The following is a 20166-nucleotide window of genomic DNA, read 5'->3' as shown; positions in this document are numbered from 1 at the left end:
GAGCATCTTCAGCTGTTTGGATGGTTTTGGCTGCATCGACGGCGCCACACCGCATTGCCTTAGCATATTGAAAGGCATGCTCTGCCGATTTGTGACAAACCCCATAGAGATTGGTCTCGCACGGAAAGAAATTGGACAGCACATTATCTTCTCCGTTGAATGCAATCACATGTTGCTGAGGCTCGTAGAATTTGTATTTCGGGTCGCCAGGAGAATGGTCTTGCTCCAAACACACCTTGCATTTAGTGTTGTCCTTACAGTTGTTCCTGGTGTGATCTGTGTCCCAGCAATTGGTGTACATTTATACTCTTAAAATACTTATATTCTCCTTATTCTGTCGTCATACCATTACAATAACAATGACTGACAAATGCAATTTAAACTTTGAGGCAATAGTGTTTAAGTGTAAGAAAAACTAAAAAAAGAAAGAATTTACAAATGACAGTAAACGTTATTACAACACTAAGTAAACAGTGTCCTCAAGCCATTATAGCATTTAATCTAAGATATATTTGAAGATTTTAATCGAAAAAATATAACCCTTTTAAAGTAACATTTGAATTGTATTCCACAATTTTTTTTTAATTTAAGGAACGCCTCTGAAGTCCATTGCTGTGCTCGTTACGGTGAGGGATCAGGTACAATATGGATGAACGAAGTTAATTGTATGGGATCTGAGACAAGGATTGAAGATTGTAACCATCGTGGGTGGGGATCTCACAACTGTGGTCATGGAGAGGATTTATCAATCAGCTGTATTCCGAGTAAGGAATGTTTTACTGTTTGTGTATGTTTGTGCGTGCATATGTATGCATGTATGATTGTGTGCATGTGATTGTGCGTGTTTCCATAAAATTAAATCATTAAGTTAAACTGAAGATTACAAATGTTTGCTTCCCTTATAGTGATTGCTAACAGAGACATGCATCAGATGTACACAACATAAATAACAGTTTATCAAAAATATTGTTTTTATTTAACCTGAAATGATAGTCATTATTTCTTGTTTGAGCAAGTATCACAACCTATGAAAAAATTGTTGTTTATATGTTTGTGCGACAAGACATGTAACCCCATTTTGTGTTGTTTTTTAATCTATAATTAATGAGGCTAGTAAATATGTGGGTCAGTGTTGCACAATCTGGATATAATACAATATGATTAATATCAGATAAAACAGTCACCTGTAAGACGAAACTGTTGTTAAAAAGGAATTAAGTTTCTGCAAAAAGAAACATTGATATAAATATGCTAGTATTAATAATATTCACTATTGTTAATTTTAGTAAAGGAAAGTATTGAAAACATCGTTAATTTTAATCAAATGTTGATATTCTAAAAATCAAAAAGTTTTCTTTCTGTCGTATGCTATTAGTATCATATCTTTAATTTTTAATTTGTCATGAAAGTCATAAGGTGTCTTTTCTTTTTTTTTTTTTTTTACAAAACACAAAATATTGTTTTCAATGATTAATACTTTTAAAAAGCCCTTTTAGCTGTAACTCAACATGTTACCTTAATAAACGACTTAAAAAAGGGCATGTTTCTATTTAGAAATACCCGTACGACTTGTGGGAGGATCTACTAAATATGAAGGTAGATTAGAAGTATACTACAACGAAACATGGGGGAGAGTTTGTGATGGTTCATTGAGTAAAGAACTAGCCGATGTAATTTGTCGATCCTTGGGACTTCCTTGGTAAGGCATTTAACCAAAAGGTTTGAAAAACTTAGCGGTCTATGTTTCAGCCATATTGATGAAAGAAAAACTTATCTTTGATAAGACGTTTGCACAATATTAAGCGTTGTAATTCTAAAGTGCTAGAACATGTTAATTACGTTAAGTTGATTTTTTTAAATGAGGGATGGTTTTATTGCAAAAGAAAAATATTTTATTTTTCAGGATTAATTCCGAAGCCCACTGCTGTGCTCGATACGGTCAGGGATCAGGACCTGTTTGGATAGACGATATATCATGTTTTGGATCTGAGACAAGAATCGAAGATTGTAATAATGGTGGCTGGGAATCGAGTACATGTAGTCATGGAGAGGATGTATCAATAAGCTGTATTCCTAGTAAGAAACCTAAATAGAAACTATTGCTTTAAGATTCATTATTTATTGATAAGAACAACAAATGCAAGGTATAGAAAAGAAGGTCTCTGGGATATAAATTGAAAGGTAAAGATATAACATTAGATATATTGTATGATGAGCATCAGAGAAGTCAATGCAATTAAGTAAAACATTTTTACAGACAATTATGAAAAAAGGTGTAAGCAATCAAATGTAACTATATATTAATGAAGCAAATTTTTTCCCTCTGTTTATGTGTTACTCATTACATAGAGAATAAGGATTAAATCTTAAGATTAATTTTTATATATCTATACTATCATCGTCTTTATTGAAATAGATTTACCTAATATGTTTTCCTCTATCAAAGATTTCCAGAGAGAAACAGAGATGTTAAGATATGACAGTACATTTTCCCTTCTACAATTTGTTGTTTTGAATACATTGAGCGTTATAGATAAATTGACATTTTCTACTTCTCCCATTTACCAAGCATGCCAAAAAAGATAAATGATTCTTATTTATATCATGTAAAAGAAATACATTGAAGAAATGCATTCTTGAATTTGCATGGATTGTAATAAAAACCAAATGTTGAGTCATCATAATAATTCAATTTTGAAGTCAGTACTTTATGGTATTATTGCCTGTTATCTTATGTCAAAATATAGTCCTTCTAAAATAAAAGATGCTTATTAAGAAATGAAAGAGTGACTTGTCAGTTGCATTAAAAGTTTGATTTTTTTTCAATAAAATTAATGTAGATATGTTATGACATATAAATATAATGCAAAAATTTAATGAACTATGGTGCATTTGTTTAGAATTACCTGTTCGGCTTGTGGGAGGCTCGACTAAATATGAAGGTAGATTAGAGGTGTACTACAACGAAACATGGGGAACAGTGTGTGATGATACTTTGAATAAGCAACTAGCCGATGTGGTGTGTCGATCTCTAGGGCTTCCCTGGTAAGTTGTTTTTATTGATGTTTGAATATATTTTGATATTTGGGTATGTGCATTTTAATTGATATAAAGATAAAGTGTTTGGTTTCATGAGAAGTTGAGATTCAAGATACAGTGTTGTTCCCGGGAATGAAATGCTTTTTATCGCTAGTCTTAAGAGACATTGAAACACAAAACTTTGTTACCAATATGTTTGGCTAGGAAATCTCTCACTGACTCCCCTCCCTTAAAATAAAAAAAGTACTGTACACTAAGCAAGCTTTTTTACATTTATACGTATCAGGATTGCCTCTGAAACTCATTGCTGTGCTAAATACGGTGAGGGATCAGGTCCTATCTGGATGGACAATGTCAACTGTCTGGGATCTGAGAAAAGAATTGAGGATTGTATCCACAGTGGCTGGGGAACTCACAACTGTGGTCACGGGGAAGATGTATCTATCAGCTGTATTCCAAGTAAAGAATATTTTATATTAATATTAGTGTAAAAAAATGTTGAGCACACGCTCTATATAAAATCTGTTTCAGAGTGTTTTTCTTACGCGATTCTTATGCATGTATAAGAGATTTTGGTTTACTTGTGGTTTTTTTCATTTAAAATGCATATTAAAAGAAATTTACTTCTATCGACATTATTTGTTTGTTTTTGGTAACAAACACCTGTTTCGTCTATTTCTATGGCGTTTTAACAAATTTCTAAATCATCAGATATAAAGAAAATTATTTTCAATCTAGAAAACTCATAAAATGTTGCTGATTAATAGTAAGGATAGTGTAAATATTTGACCAAGATTAGTTTTTTGTCTAAAAATTCGTCCATTGTCTAGAATTACCCGTTCGACTTGTTGGAGGATCGACTAAATATGAAGGAAGATTAGAGGTAAATTACAATGAAACATGGGGGACAGTGTGCGATGATACTTGGAATAAACAACTAGCCCAAGTAGTGTGTCGATCTTTAGAGCTTCCTTGGTGAGGTTTATTGTTATTAATTTTCATAACTAAACGTAGGTTGTTGTCGCTTTCAGAAATCAAACACAAAAATACCATGATGTAGATTCAAGTTAGATTAAATTGAAATTGCAATTTACACTTTTTTAGGATTGCCTCCGAATCCCATTGTTGTGCCAAATATGGCGAAGGATCTGGTCCAATCTGGATGGACAATGTTAACTGTGCTGGAACTGAAACAAGAATTGAAGATTGCAACCATACTGACTGGGCAGTTCATAACTGTAACCATGGAGAGGATGTTTCTATCAGCTGTATTCCTTGTAAAAATCTTCAATAACTTGTTTATTCTAAAAAATGCTAACTCTGTCTTCTTTTTAATGAATTCTGAAACAAGGATACGTAGAGCAGCAAATAATCAATTAGACCTTCAAACAACAAATTTTTATTTGGAGTAATTTACAATTATTGAAATATGCTTACAATATACAATTCCTTAGCAGTTTATTTAGTGAAGTTTTACCTTATATGTTATTGAGTCGTAACCGTCTTTAACGTATTTATCGTACCTCTGTAAAATCTTTCTTTGTAAACATTAGTTCAGGTGAGCTATGTGGCCCATGGTCCTCTTGTTTCTATAACACTTTTATACTCACTAACTGAACAAAAATACAGCATAAATTTTGAGAGATATAACATATTAATTATCTCAAGGGACATTTAACTTGCCATCATCTTTATAGCCAGTAAAAAGGTATATAATATATCTAACAAAAAGTATCATATATTCAAATGGATTTTCTTTGTAACCATCTAATTTCCCTGCATCAAAATGTCAATCAAAAAGTCCGATATGTATTTGTTTTCTACAGTTGATTGTTATATTGCTTGCATATTTAAGTATATTTTCAAATATATTCATGTTTCCCATAGAAATGTATTGGTTTTAGCAGTATGTAGCGTTCCTTAATCATTTATGGACTTTCAAAAGCTTTTTAATTATTTGATTATATAACGTATAAGAGTTAAACTAAAATTTAAAACGTTTGTTTAATTATAGATATACCTATTCGGCTTGTGGATGGATCGACTAAATATGAAGGAAGATTAGAGGTGTACTACAACGAAACATGGGGGACAGTGTGTGGTGATACTACGAATAAGCAGCTAGCTGATATGGTGTGTCGATCATTGGGGCTACCTTGGTAAAAAAAATTAAATCCGCTCATTACTAATGTGTAATATTCAATCAAAATTAAAATCAAATGATCAGTATTATGATACAAAGTGAGTATCGCTACCTTTCTAGTGGACGAATCAGATATATTTTTTTTTGTAGATGAAAATAATGTTTTTCATTATGCTTCAGATAATATTGTTTTTAGCAGTGATGCATTGGGGCTTACATTTTTGAAAGACACAATTAAAAATATGTTTTATTCCTTATCTTTATGAAATATAAAAAAGGACTTTTCAGATGTTTGATTATCTCTTATTAATGAAATATAGAATGACGACAATCTCTTCACATATAGCACTGAACGAGCTATTGAACCCTTCTTTTAAATTGACTGAAATTGAATATAAATATTTTGATTTCTTTTTTTATGATTTTATATAGAATGTTATGTTTCATTTTCTACATAATTTATTTTGAGCCGTAAAATTCGGGGAAAATATCCTTTCAATTAAATATGAAATTTAATGGATTAAGCACTAAATAGACACTCTATTTGGCCAGAAAAGCTTAAACTTGTGTAGTGGCATCCTCGGGTAGTGTAAATTCAAGTTTGCAAAATCACAGTCCCTAGCGGTAGGGCGGGGCCCGATACTGTAATGCTAATTTGATTAGAGTTAAGGCAATTGTTGCTCAGGTTAGCGATGTGGTCCCTGGGCCTCTTGTTTTATGTTTCTAGTATTTGTTTTCTTTAAATAGTCTTAATTTTATCTTTAAAGGTAGAATGAGTTCAATTTTGTTTGTCACCGTCTTCCCGTTTCTTTCTTTATTTTTAAGGCGTCGAGCTAATGCTCGGCAGCCTTCTAGCGATCGTCTGGATTGGCAATCGTCCAAAAATTCATGCTCTGCACCCCCTTTTAAATGCGCATAAGAAATAAGTTCCTTAAAGTATTAAAAGTATTACAAGATTTTTTTCCCTTTTATTCAACTAAATTGTGTACAAAAAACCCAACTTTGCCTCCCTGGTTATTGACAACTCATTGTATAAGAATAAATTTGCTTAATCAAGAAATGGCGGATGAATACTATCAGGCCTAGGTGTAAAGATTCACTTAGTATTATTTTAGTTTATCGCTTACATTTTAATTGGAGACCGTGCCTGATAGAAATAACATTTTAGATTTAAATTTAGTTCTTATCGGGCATGGTCTCCAAAATGAATATAAGCGATAAACGTATCTAGTAATTTTATTGCAAAAAATAAACACGATAATGCAGTTTGTTTAATCGAGCATTTTAGATAGCACGTGTGGTGGATTTGTTTGTAAACAACCATACCATAGGAAATCTTGTTTCATTATTGAAATAAATAAATGTATGTTTTATTATTATAATTAGGGACACATTGTTAAAGCATTCAAATTATGTACCTATGAAAGTTGTTCAAAGACTGTCTGAAGCAAAAGAAAAAAATATTTTTGAACTTTGAAATTTCTTCGATTTTTGCAACTATGATGAGTTATTGTATTATAAAAGCACTACTACCTATTTTATAAGAAAATATACTGATTTTTGTTTTTAAAGCAGCAGAAAACAGAATTCATATACTTTTCTATTCTAAGTCTAACATTATTTGATATTACTATTAGTAACGGTACAGAAATTCAAATTATTGATATCATTCTATATAAAAGAAAAAATGTCAGCTCGACGCCTCTGTGGCCGTTACGGCCTTTGATTTTTTATTGTATTCCGATTTTCATTCAAAAAAAAATTATCGTTTAGGATGTTTCAAAAACGGTCGAAAGTAGGAATATCTTAATGTTTCAACCTTTGAATATTGACCTTAAATCGGTTATGTTGTTGTAACATTTGTGGATATTTATTTACACTATCTAAGACGACTATTTATTATATCAGAGACGATAATAGGACATGCATCACTTAAACAACCAATTTACAATGCAAGCACCCTAATTATATACGTTGAGAAATTAAATACATTAGGTAACGAGTTTCAATTTAATGGAAGGAAAAATTCAATAAATTTCGCATTCTGATACATTTATAATGCTATTGGTAATTGATCTTAATTTTCAGGATTGAGTCGGAAACCCATTGCTGTGCTCGGTATGGTGAGGGATCAGGTCCTGTTTGGATGAACAATATTCACTGTATGGGGTCCGAGACTAGAATTGAAGATTGTAACTATGAAGGATGGGGCACTAACAACTGTGGTCATGGAGAGGATTTATCCATTAGCTGTATTCCAAGTAATAATATTTTGCTGATAATACATAGTTCAAAACAATCAACAAACTAAAGCTCAAACCGTACTTTGTATTTTGGTTTATTAAGAGCTTATTTTGCTTTATGTTTTTTTAATATCACAGAAAACAAAAGTGTAACACTATCATTAATTAAACAATACATTGAACTGACGGATCTTTTACAGCACTTTTTTTTATCGTTACATTGCATTTATATCTCAAAGCACAGCATTTGGATTTCATAATATGGAATTAAAAATTTAATTCAAATCTGTTGATTTTTATTAGACTTGAGAGATAAGACACTTTAGCTTAGGAACACAGGCGATCGGTTTAAACCATGCTTTACTCTTTATCATTTCTGAGATTAAATAAACACATTTTTTCTCACTGTTCACTATTTTCTTGGAAAATCTGTCAGCATAAAAACCATTTAAAACCACTAAATATATTGATAAAATGAATACAAATGTTTGCAACAGAAGGTCCTGTGCGTATTACTATAGTTTAAATTGAAGATATCTATATTATATGATTTTATTAGCTCACCTGAGCTGAAAGCTCAAGTGAGCTATTCTGATCACATTTTGTCCGTCGTCCGTCTGTCCGTCTGTCCGTCTGTAAACTTTTTACATTTTGAACTTCTTCTCTAAAACTGCTTATCCAATTTCAACCAAATTTGGCACAAAGCATCCTTATGGGAGGGCGAATATAAATTGCAAAAATTAAAGTCCGATCTGTATTCAAAGCGGAGAAAACCTTGTAACTGTAGAAAAAGGGGGGTGTATTTTTAAATATCTTCTTCTCAAGAACTACCGAGGCAAAGTCAACGTAGTTTAGCATAAATTATCCTTATGGGAAGGAAAATATAAATTGCAAAAATTAAGGGGTAATTTTGTTTCAAATCGAAGTTATTACGAAAATAATGATAAAGGAAAGGCGTATTTCAATCGGGCTCGGCATCCGGTAAAATGGGTAGGCAAGACTTGGCCTGGGCAAAACAAAAGATTGGCAGTTATTAATCTGCCAATCTCATTAAAATTTCAGGATATTTGATGGACTAGTATATTTGTATTTGCTGTAGATATTGCTGCAAAATAATGCGTATTTGGAATTGACGATTGCCGATCTGCCCCGGCATTTATTTTGCCACGGCCCGGGTTTGCATACCCATTTTACCAAGACTCGTATTCCATACTTCTAAAACGAGGTTCTTTGTTTAAAGCAGCCATGACATTATACGAAAAAGGGTCGATCTGACTATGATGAATTTGCTTGTTGTGCAACAGTTCGCGTATGAAGGGAAGTTTTGAAACATGAAAAATATATTGGTGCCGATTTTGTGAAGTAAATTGAGGCTAAATAATTCAATGCGTTGACAGTTTTCACACATGACGTTGGTGTTAGCTTGTTCTGATTTTCGTTTCGTTTTCATTATTTATGCTTTGTAACCTGGAAACTATCGTCTGTATTTCGTGATTTTTCGTATCAAATCAATCAGAGACTTCGGTAAATCAAACAGTTACGTTAACTGTTTACCTGCGCATATTAAGCAAAGTCTGATGTAGGGGTATTGAAATACAATTCATTCTATCGGTAATTCGGCATTATCTTTTACGTAATGGTAGATTAATCCAATAGGTTTTGTTGAGATGCTCGGCATTTTCTCTAGTTTATTCAGTTTAAATAGAGTTTGATATCGCTTACGGAAATATGTAGGTATATCCATGTATATATATATGATTCATTTCGAAAAAATAAATTGTGTTCTTTTTTTGTTATACATGTAGTGCATGTTGTTTACAATTTCTATTTACTAACCATATTTGAGTGTTAAGCTTCGAATTATAAGCAAGATACAGAGATTTGCTCACAATTCTATGTTTGTACACAGATCTTAAAAGCTAAAGATTAAAAAAGTCTAAAAAATTGTCAATATTTATTACGAAAATTTTCAAAATCTGTTCTTCCAGAAACCCACTTATTGAATTGTAAACTAAACCTTTTTAGCTCACCTGAGGATGGGGCCACAATGGGGGGGTCGAAGTTTAACATGAATATATAGAGTAACTCTTAAGAAATCTTCTTCTCAGAAACTAATCGGCCAAGAAAGCTGAAACTTGTGTGGAAGCATCTTCAGGTAGTGTAGATTCAAAGATGTGAAAATCATGACCTCTGGGGGTAGGGTGGGGCCACAATGGAGGGTCGAAGTTTAACATATGAATATAAAAAGTAAATCTTTAAAAATCTTCTTCTCAGAAACTAATCGGCCAGGAAAGCTGACACTTGTGTGGATGCATCCTTAGGTAGTGAAGATTTAAATTTGTGAAAATCATGACCCCCGAGGGTAGGGATGGGCCACAATAGGGGATCGACGTTTTACATAGGAATATATACAGTAAATCTTTAAAAATCTTCTTCTCAGAAACTTATCAGACAGGAAAGCTGACACTTGTGTGGATGCATCCTCAGGTAGTGTAAATTTTAAAGTTGTGAAAATCATGACCCCTGGGGGTAGGTTGGGGCCACAATGGGGGATCGAAGTTTAACATATGATTATATACAGTAAATTTTTAAAAATCTTCTTCTCAGAAACTAATTCGCCGGCAAAGCTGGAACTTGTGTGGAAGCATCCTCAGGTAGTGTAGATTCAAAGTTGTGAAAATCATGACCCCTGGGGGTAGGTTGGGGCCACAATGGGGGATCGAAGTTTAACATATGATTATATACAGTAAATTTTTAAAAATCTTCTTCTCAGAAACTAATTAGCCAGGAAAGCTAAAACTTGTGTGGAAGCATACTCAGGTAGTGTAGATTCAAATTTGTGAAAATCATGACCCCTGGGGGTAGGTTTGGGCCACAATGGGAGGTCGATGTTTTACATAGGAATAAACAGAGTTATTCTTTAAAAATCTTCTTCTCAGAAACTAATCAGCCAGGAAAGCTGAAACTTGTGTGAAAGCATCCTCAGATAGTGAAGATTCAAAGTTGTGAAAATAATGATCCCCAGGGGTAGGGTGGGGCCACAATGGGGGGGGGGTCAAAGTTTAACAAAGGAATATATAGGGTAAATCTTTAAAAATCTTCTCAGAAACTAATCAGCCAGATGATTCTTTATAATTGTTAAGATTTTGGCCCCAGGACAATTCTTTGGCCTCACGAGAAGGTTCAGAGTTTGATGTACGTTTATATCCCATATATAAACTATTGTTAGGGATCTTTTTTAGATCTGCAATACTCAACATATGATATGACTATAAATTCATCCTGTTAGAAAAGGGACTAATGATTATAAACATAAGAATATCCAGGGGAAAATGGATTTTATTTATACAGGATTTACATGAATTATTGTACATTGTCCAGATAGTTTGTATTATGACTCCATTGAGCTGATTTTATCATACCTCTTGTTCCTCAGGTGAGCGATGTGGCCCATGGGCCTCTTGTATTTGTTTTCCAACGAGTTGATGTGAGATGCATATTCTCAAGCTTGCGTAGCAAATGTTGATATTTTAACGAGTTGGACAAGCAAATACTTCAGCACACAATTAATTAACTTGTTTTAAACGGCTTTCAGGACAGTCCCTTATATGGTACGAATTGTTCGTACATGTAGTTTTGGCCTGATCGACAATACAACGTTTTGTTATGAGGTTATTATACCTTGCGACACAAAATTTTGTACGTCATCTTGGCGATAAATATGGTCGTTTTAATGAAAAGTTTAACTAAAATAGATCTTAAAATAGTTTATTCGTCTCTACATATCATTATTCTTTAACATCACTTAAATGGAACCACTGAAGACGTGATTGTGAGGTTGAGATATTGAGTTGATTAAATTGACTTGAAAGAGGATCAGTCTATCTGTATTGAAATAGAAATGTAATGATTTGAAGAAGTTTAAATATCTCTAAGGATGCTAAGATGTGTTGAAATAAAAGTCTTGGGAAGAATATTTTGGTAAAGTCTTGTGTATGTAAATACAACCATCCCGTTCTGTTTTCATCGGTCGCGTCGCATTTGATAAAGAATAAGTATTTAAGCTCAGTTCAGTGTTTATTATCATATATTACTACCATGTGCATTGAAACGATTGAATGTTCTTGATTTTGCCTTCTTTTACTTGATTTGTTCACACACATACATACACGCACAGAGAGAGAGAGAGAGAGCGAGAGAGAGAGAGAGAGAGAAAGAGAGAGAGAGAGAGAGAGACTAGGTTTCACTGGTAGGAATAATTTATAAAACGAAGCTCATACACATGTTTTTCAGTGCGGATCTATAAAGAGTTTGATAGTGAGCTTAAAGATTGACGGAAATCTAGCCAAAAATATTATAATAAAGATAAATAATCTTTTGAAAAACAACCCATATAAAGCCAAAGTGACCCCCCTAAACAAAAACAAAAAAAAAACAAAAAAAAAAAAAGGCGACAAAATATGACGTCCATGGTTTACAGAAGCAGAACAGGGGTATAAATTATATGTGTTTATGTAAAGTGTATTGACATTTAGGAACACTTTGTCGCCCTCCCCGCTCGATTCACTAAAGAAAATTCAACTAAAATTCTCCATTCTAAAATCCCCAGCCCCTATATGTTGCTTTAATGGACTTTGAAAACCTATACGTTTTAGTTCATAGAAAACTGGCTAAAAGTTCGCAAATCATTAAGCTCCTATACGTACCTTTATACCATCTTTTAGTTAGGCACTTACCGAAATGTTGGTTTTCGCCCTATATTTTGCAAATTTAAAGTAATGTAAAATCAAAATATTTAAAGATTTTCCCATTTTTAGATATTCCCGTTCGACTTGCGGGAGGATCGACTAAATATGAAGGTAGATTAGAAGTGTACTACAACGAAACATGGGGAACAGTGTGTGATGATACTTTGAATAAAGAACTAGCCGATGTGGTGTGTCGATCATTGGGTCTACCATGGTAAGGCATCTTACGAAGTAGTTCCGCAATCTCAATCAAAGGATAATTCAAACGGGAAAAAAATATTTTTAAAAAGTGACATGGCAAACTATTTAATCTCTCTGAGATGAAGCATTTGATTCTTTGAACATGAAATCGATACTTAATATGTACTCAGGTTATTTTAATGTTTTCAGGACTGATTCTAAAGCACACTGCTGTGCCCGATATGGTCAAGGATCAGGTACTATCTGGATGGACGACATCAAATGTTTGGGATCTGAAACAAGAATTGAAGATTGTAACCATAATGGTTGGGGAACTCACAGTTGTAGCCATGAAGAGGATTTGTCTATCAGCTGCATTTCTAGTAAAAAAAAGGCTTAGATTCAAGTTTCATGTTAAAGTTCAACACCTTTAATCAGAACCCTTAAGCTTAACATCGATAACAAAATGTTTCTATTTGCCTAAAACATACAAAGAAATGTAGTATGTGTCACATTTTAGAAGTATTTGAATTATATATAGAGATGTTACAAGGAATAAAGAATAGAATGGTAAAAAAATGTGGATTAAATCTTTTCTCTTTAGATTTACCCGTTCGGCTTGTGGGAGGATCAACTAAATACGAAGGTAGATTAGAATTGTATTTTAATGAAACATGGGGAACAGTTTGTGATGATACTTCAAATAAACAGCTGGCCGATGTGGTGTGTCGATCTCTAGGGCTACCTTGGTAATTTGGTTTTGACAAGTTTGTTTGCTCCATTTAGTTTTTAATTTACGATTTTAACACAAAATTCAAATCGATAGAATAAACGCAAAGTAATCCAAAGCAAGTTTCTCTCTGATGCGAAAATCAAATACCATGTTTATTTGTTGCTCCATGAGGATTTAGATTTTTTTTAGAGTGGCAATATTTGCTACAAATATAAAATTTTTTTTTTTGGTAAAATTGTAAAAACTGTAACAAAAAAGGAGGTCATTTTTTAAATATATGTAAGTCATATCATTGTTAACAGTATTCCTTTTTTCGAAACAAATATACTTTATTGTCATTATGTAAAGAAACGTTATTTTCTTTATATATATATATATATATATATATATATATATATATATATATATATATATATATATATTCTGAACAAGTACATGTATAATGTTTCTACTATACGAGGAAAAAACATTTATTTGTCTTGCCGTCTGGACGATTAATTGTCATTTCACTTTCAAGCATTTTATCATGAACTCTTTTTGCGACCCGATACCTTGACATTTGCTGGGTATTACGATCATTTCCGGTTATATTAAGTTTTGCCCAGTTTGTCGATAGAGATAAGGATACACTAACAGAAAAGGGAATATTATCTCAGATTTTTTTTAATTTCATAATATTTTAACAATATCGAGGACAGAATAAACAGCAGATTGATAGTGAGCTAGGAACAGTCAATATACCGTCAGACCGATCGTTCTGGCTCTTTGTCATTTGTCTTGTTACCCATTTAAAGTGTTTTATTTAAGACTTGAATTGAATTTTGACATATATTGCGAAAAATTACAAGCTACATAAAGCATACAATCATATATCTATGCTGAAGGTAAAAACCCATTTCTTATGGAATGTTAAAAATTTTACTTTTTTTTAAATTTAGATTGTTTTCTCCTTATTTAGTTATAGGGATAAAAACATAAAAATATGCCAATGTATATCTTAATAAAATTGGAAGTATTCATGGCATTTAATGATTTTTTAAAATCGTTTTTAAAATTGGACGTGTCTGCAAATGAAGTTTTAAACAGCCTATTTCTTTTCATTGTCGGGTATGTGAATGTTTTTTACTTTTTAGGGTTGATGCTGAATCCCATTGTTGTGCACGATATGGCGAAGGATCAGGTGTTATCTGGATGGACGATGTTAACTGTTTGGGATCTGAGACACGAATTGAGGATTGTACCCATGGTGGATGGGGTACTCACAACTGTGGTCATGGAGAGGATATATCCATCAGCTGTATCCCGAGTAAGAAATCATTCTTATTTATTTCATCGGTTTTTTATCATGGGAACAAAGATGCACTTATCTTATTTATTATCTATGATGCATAAGTTAGATCAGATTTGAAGTGGCTCTAAAATTCAATAAATTAGAGAAAAACAGTATGGAATATTTTTGAAGGATGTGAAATGTTGAATATTTCTCTTGTCTAAAGTTTAAAATCAAATAGCTTTTTTTTTATAAGGTCGTATATCTGCTTCCATTTAAAACAATTACATTAGAATTGTGATATTATACGCAAGTATTAACAAACATTCTGAGAGAATTGTTTAGGCAATACACGTCCCCTATCAGTTACTAAACTTGATAACAAACCCGATTGTAATGATAAAAAAAAACCACTTATGAAATAAACAAACGAAAATTGCCGGTATTGGGCTCAGATATAGAAAAATAAGGTATTATCAGCTACAGTCTAAAAGTTTGAAAACATCGTTGATCTCCAGTTCGTTTATAGCGTTATTAAAACAAGCTTTTTCCTGCCATATCTGAAAAAAAATCATCAATTTTTGCGTATTCTGCAGTATAGTGCAATGTTGATACAAACCAATTTTCACTTAGATAACCGACCTTTGTAATTTTCACATTAAAAAGAGAGGTTCTCGAGCAAACACGCACTACATGATTCATTTTTTTAAAGCATAGATAGTGATTTTTTAAAATTTATTTAGATGCACATTTTGCAAAATAAGCAGATTTAGGTGTCATATTCATTAAAGATACCGACCATACAATTAAAAATCTATCATCATATAAATGAGTGGTATTTTATTTAGTGTACTTTTTAACAGGTTCTTTAAGCTTCATTCAAAGCTTTTCTATAACCCCCCCCCCCCCCCCAATTCCGATAACAGTTTTTTTTATTAAATGATTTGTCACAAGGTATGCCTTGTTTAGTTGAAGAATGTCATAAATTTAAAAACTATATGTAGTCTACAGTTCAGTTGATTTAGTTACAAGCTGTTCACCCTATAAATTCTAATCCATTAAAATACTTCGCGATACAATTTTTTTCTTAAAACATATAAAGAGGTAAGTAAAAAGAAAAAAATGGTATCGAACAATTGTCTTTGTTCAGATATACCTGTTCGGCTTGTGGGAGGATCCACTAGCTATGAAGGTAGATTAGAAGTGTTCTACAACGAAACATGGGGAACAGTGTGTGATGATACTTTGAATAAAGAACTAGCCGATGTGGTGTGTCGATCTCTAGGGCTTCCTTGGTAAGTAATTTTTCAAAACGGTGAGTAACTGATTTTTCAATCTTTCAAGTGCTTTAGGACACTTGTCGATATAAACTTTGAAAAGTGTACATTAAAATCAAATTACTTTCATCAGTTAAGACATTTTAAACAATGTATGACCAAAAATCATGTTTTCAAAATTTTTGGAAAGGTAAACATTGTAAAAGCACCAGCAAAACTCAAAGTCAAAGCATGAAAAATAGTTAATAACGCTCCAATCAATTGCGCTACGTTGTCAGTTTTATTTAAATGTTTCACCTCATTGGATGTCCCTTGAGGACACCAAGTTCCTATTAATATATTGTAAACAATAAAAAAAATATTATAATCTGTAGCTGCTTTCACTAATAAGTAAAAAAAGTACTGGCATCCCCATTTTTTACTGATAAACTTAGACAGTTACTGACAATGTACTGACATTACTAATAAACTTAGAACAATACTGACGTTTTTACTGACGGTACTGGGAAACTTAGAAAAGCACAACCAACTTAGACAGTACTGATAAACTTAGAGAAGTACTGACACTTTTTATTGACGGTACTGAAAAACTGAGAGAAGTACTGACTTAAAAGGTGTGAAATTGTATTAAAATGAATTTTTAATTATAATAAAGAATTAAACGATTATCAAACTTATTAATAACATAAAATGCCAATTTTATATGAAATTTTCCAAGTGAAGGAGAAATTGAACCTCGTTTTTTTTCTTTAAGAAATTTGCGGATTTTATAATATTTATGTTGTTAACATGAGTTTAGATAATTATTTAGAAACGAAAAAACAGGGGAAACATTGACACTTTTAAGCTAAACATCAATAAATCACCCATAACAACACCTTGTTATTAGCATTCAATCTACCCGTATTACCAAAGCGCGGATTTACGGGGGATCTGGACCACCCCTCTTTTGCACCCTCCATGGGAAACATAAACAACATTCCTAGTCTTTTAAATGATTTTGGGTTCTGCGCATTTTACATCGTAAATAGATGCGCTGTGTTTCCGTATACTTATGATCGCGGTAAGCTTGAAGCGCTTGATACAGAGGCCAAAGGTGTTATTCAGTTTGTTTGTCTTTGAGAAATAACTTAAATCTAGACAGGAACCCTATCCATTTAAATTGAAGCTTGAGAAGACTAGATTTTATCTAAACATCTGACTCAACATTGACAGAAATCAAGTTAGACTTTAATACCGATAAACCGCTTTTTATACGTATTTTTAAACAAATGACCGTGGTTTGTAATTTGTAAAATAAATATAAGTGGAGGACCCATATAATCTGTCTGAGTTAAAGCGCATAATAATGCAACATAATTAGCAAGTTCAGATAATCACACACCGATGAAAATGATCAACTATACTTTGACTGTTTTGCCTGGTGTAATGATGCATGGAATAACATTGTCTCAATGAAATGTATGTTGATTCTATTAAGCATGAAGTAGATTAGTTAATATCTAAAGCATGTAAATTGCAATCGATGATAGCCATTGTTTTTCCTGATAAACCATGAGAATGAGAGAGAGAGAGAGAGAGAGAGTTGATTTTTTCGGAAAGGAGTAGTCCCCTTCTTTGACACATAATTTTTCACAATGTGCATTGTCCAATTCAGTAATTCATATGCATTATTGTATAGAAATGTCTACATACATGTACATGCATATAAAGCAATGATGCAACTCATAAATAATTTAATGCATATGATGTATACAAATGTTGGTAACGTAAAAACACACATGCATGATTTTAAAACAATGTTTCGGGTTTATGATTAGAAAAAATATTATACAATTATTCAAATTTTATTTGAAAAATGAAAAATATATTGAGATCAATTAAGTTTTAATTCATATCACTGTGACAGGTGATGTTCCGAATTTAAAACTCCTCCTTTTCATATTTCGAATATAAAACTATTAAAATTAACTAATAAATCAAAATGATCATATTCCCTTTTCTATACTTGACAAACTCGGAAAAAAAAGTATTAAGGTGTGTCAAAACAGCATATTGCATTTTTGTTTAGCAGTACCGAGTTTTCAGATCTAAGGATGGGTGTGTATATACAGGTACACGTGTGTCTGTCGCCTCATTGTTCCCAGTCTCGCTACCGTACACTGCAAATTGTCAAGGAGGGCTGTACAGTAGTTATAAAACCACTGACCGAATGAAAAAATTGTCAACATCCTCTTCTTTGAAAACTTTAACTTCAATCAGCCATTTGTTAAACATGTGTTTTCAGGTTCTTTGATCAATTGATCTGGTGTAAAATAAACATTGATGGATACAATTAAATTGATCATTCTAAGTTAATCTAAATTATAACTATACAGTCACTGTGTCAGTAATGAAAATTGATTAGGGTTGCATGTTTATGTACTGAGAAATCCATTTCCGGATAAAATATTAGATTTTAGCTGTTTTCCAGGGAATCACTGGGGTATCAACACTCTATCTGAGTCCACTATAATAAGGGAAGAAGAAAGCAAACAAACTTGCTCTCTCTCTCTCTCAATAAACTCCTACATGTACATGTATATAGAAAACACTAGTACTACATTTAAATGTTTATCGTATATGTTCTTCCCAGGGCCGCAGAATGATAAAGAATTGGTAATGAAATTAGGATTGCATGTTAACTTATTAGGAAATAAATTCCCGGGTAAACTATTAGTAATTTTTAATTCAAAATCAATACAAACTCTCTCTCTCTCTCTCTCTCTCTCTCTCTCTCTCTCTCTCTCTCTCTCTCTCTCTCTCTCTCTCTCTCTCTGACAAACTGTACCAATGTTGGTATAAAGTTAACACGACTTTACCATGTCACCATGCACCTTGTAATAGTTGATCTTTTTTTAGCGCAGTAGGTCTGACAACTGGTTAGCTTTACGTTGTATAATGCATCAAATTTACTATACAAATGATTTTTTTTTTTTACATGTGATTCGCTGCATATGGCAAACATATTAAATTAAAACATTAAGAATGATGATTAACATCTAAAAAATTGAACAAAAAAAAGTGGCATCCCCAGTCATACGTAAACATCCAACTCCAATTCCACCCCTTCGTATTTTCACAACACAATTTTATGTGTAACAAATAAAGCCCCATATTACACTTTTTTTTAATTACAACAATTTTTTTAATCATAATTTTTGTTTACATTTCACAAATTAAATATAACTGACCCAGTTAATAGTTCAAAATTAACATCAGTCTATATAAACTGTATAGACTGTACTAGGGTAGCTTAATTAATTAATGGTGAAAATGACATAAAAGAAAAAAGGTCAGGAAAAATCTCATTCAGTAAGAGTAAGAACAATGGTGTCAGTACTTATCAGTACTTGTCAGTACTTCTCTAAGTTTATCAGTACTGTCTAAGTTTGTCAGTACTTTTCTAAGTTTCTTAGTACCGTCAGTAAAAACGCCAGTACTTTTCTAAGTTTATCAGTAATGTCAGTACATTGTCAGTAAATGCCTAATTTATCAGTAAAAAATGGGAATGTCAGCACTTTTTTGACTTAGTAATGTTTAACATTATATAAATAGTGCCTGTTTGGGAGGGTAACAGTTGAAATTGACACCCCGAGGAAACCATTGTCAACCGAGGCGAAGGGGAGGTTGACAATGGTTTTTGAGGGGTGTCAATTTCAAATGGTATCCTCCGAAGCAGGCACTATTTATTCTATTATATTGAATGCCTTAATTTTAGAGATTTTTTTACTGCTTTTATATAGAAGTGAATCCCACGGCGAACCGTACGCGTATAATTTACGCGCATGTAACAATTCGTTGTGTTATCCGTTGTTAAGTGTGTTGCTAACGCTGAGGGTAATAAAACGGATTATCAACTGTGTCTAAACCAATCAGATTTCAGTAATTAACATGAAAGTATAATAATACAGGATATCAGCAGAAGCCCATTGTTGTGCTCATTTCGGCGAGGGATCAAATGATATCTGGATGGACAATGTTAATTGCCTGGGATCTGAGACACGAATTGAGGATTGTATCCACAGTGGCTGGGGAACTCACAACTGTGGTCATAGAGAAGATATATCCATTAGCTGTATTCCTCGTAAGATGCATCGTTCACAGTTTTATTTATAATTTGCAAAACAAGATTCCTTTTTAAAAAATGATAACAAGTGTAAATAAAATATGGAATTCCGTTTTAAAGATCATCATTTTATTTTTTTCAAGCTAGAACATAAGAAAATTAAATGGATATGGAGTCAAATCAATTTCGAACTCTGTACATGCGGTTTAATTACAATACTTATTGCATTTAAAAAAAAAAATTAGTTAAGTTTATATAATTTGCTAGTGAAAACACTAATACAAATATCAGCTGTATACGACTTTTTGGAAAACTGTTTTAAGTAAGTAATCTAAAAAAAATATTCTTTTTCATTTTGTAGCTCTATTATATGCATATTTACGAAAATCATTTCTTTTAAATTGACACATGTAAACGTTTTCTTT

General features: G+C 32.4%; 1 protein-coding gene across 1 annotated transcript in view; it reads left to right on the top strand.

The window, feature by feature from the left end:
- Nucleotides 1–20166, top strand: part of LOC128183045 (deleted in malignant brain tumors 1 protein-like) — an 84741-nt gene that overhangs the window by 28054 nt on the left and 36521 nt on the right. Inside the window, exons 16-30 of the mRNA XM_052851865.1 lie at nt 592–764; nt 1555–1699; nt 1904–2076; nt 2901–3045; nt 3326–3498; nt 3870–4014; nt 4144–4316; nt 5054–5198; nt 7271–7443; nt 12243–12387; nt 12564–12736; nt 12958–13102; nt 14220–14392; nt 15507–15651; nt 19587–19759. Of these exons, the coding sequence (XP_052707825.1) occupies nt 592–764; nt 1555–1699; nt 1904–2076; nt 2901–3045; nt 3326–3498; nt 3870–4014; nt 4144–4316; nt 5054–5198; nt 7271–7443; nt 12243–12387; nt 12564–12736; nt 12958–13102; nt 14220–14392; nt 15507–15651; nt 19587–19759 (2399 nt within the window). The remainder of the gene's footprint in view (nt 1–591; nt 765–1554; nt 1700–1903; nt 2077–2900; nt 3046–3325; nt 3499–3869; nt 4015–4143; nt 4317–5053; nt 5199–7270; nt 7444–12242; nt 12388–12563; nt 12737–12957; nt 13103–14219; nt 14393–15506; nt 15652–19586; nt 19760–20166) is intronic.

This window comes from Crassostrea angulata, chromosome 5, assembly GCF_025612915.1.
Source record: "Crassostrea angulata isolate pt1a10 chromosome 5, ASM2561291v2, whole genome shotgun sequence".
Taxonomy (NCBI): domain Eukaryota; kingdom Metazoa; phylum Mollusca; class Bivalvia; order Ostreida; family Ostreidae; genus Magallana; species Magallana angulata.
Note: the sequence above shows the minus strand (reverse complement) of the source record. Positions and strands in the feature narration are given on the sequence as shown.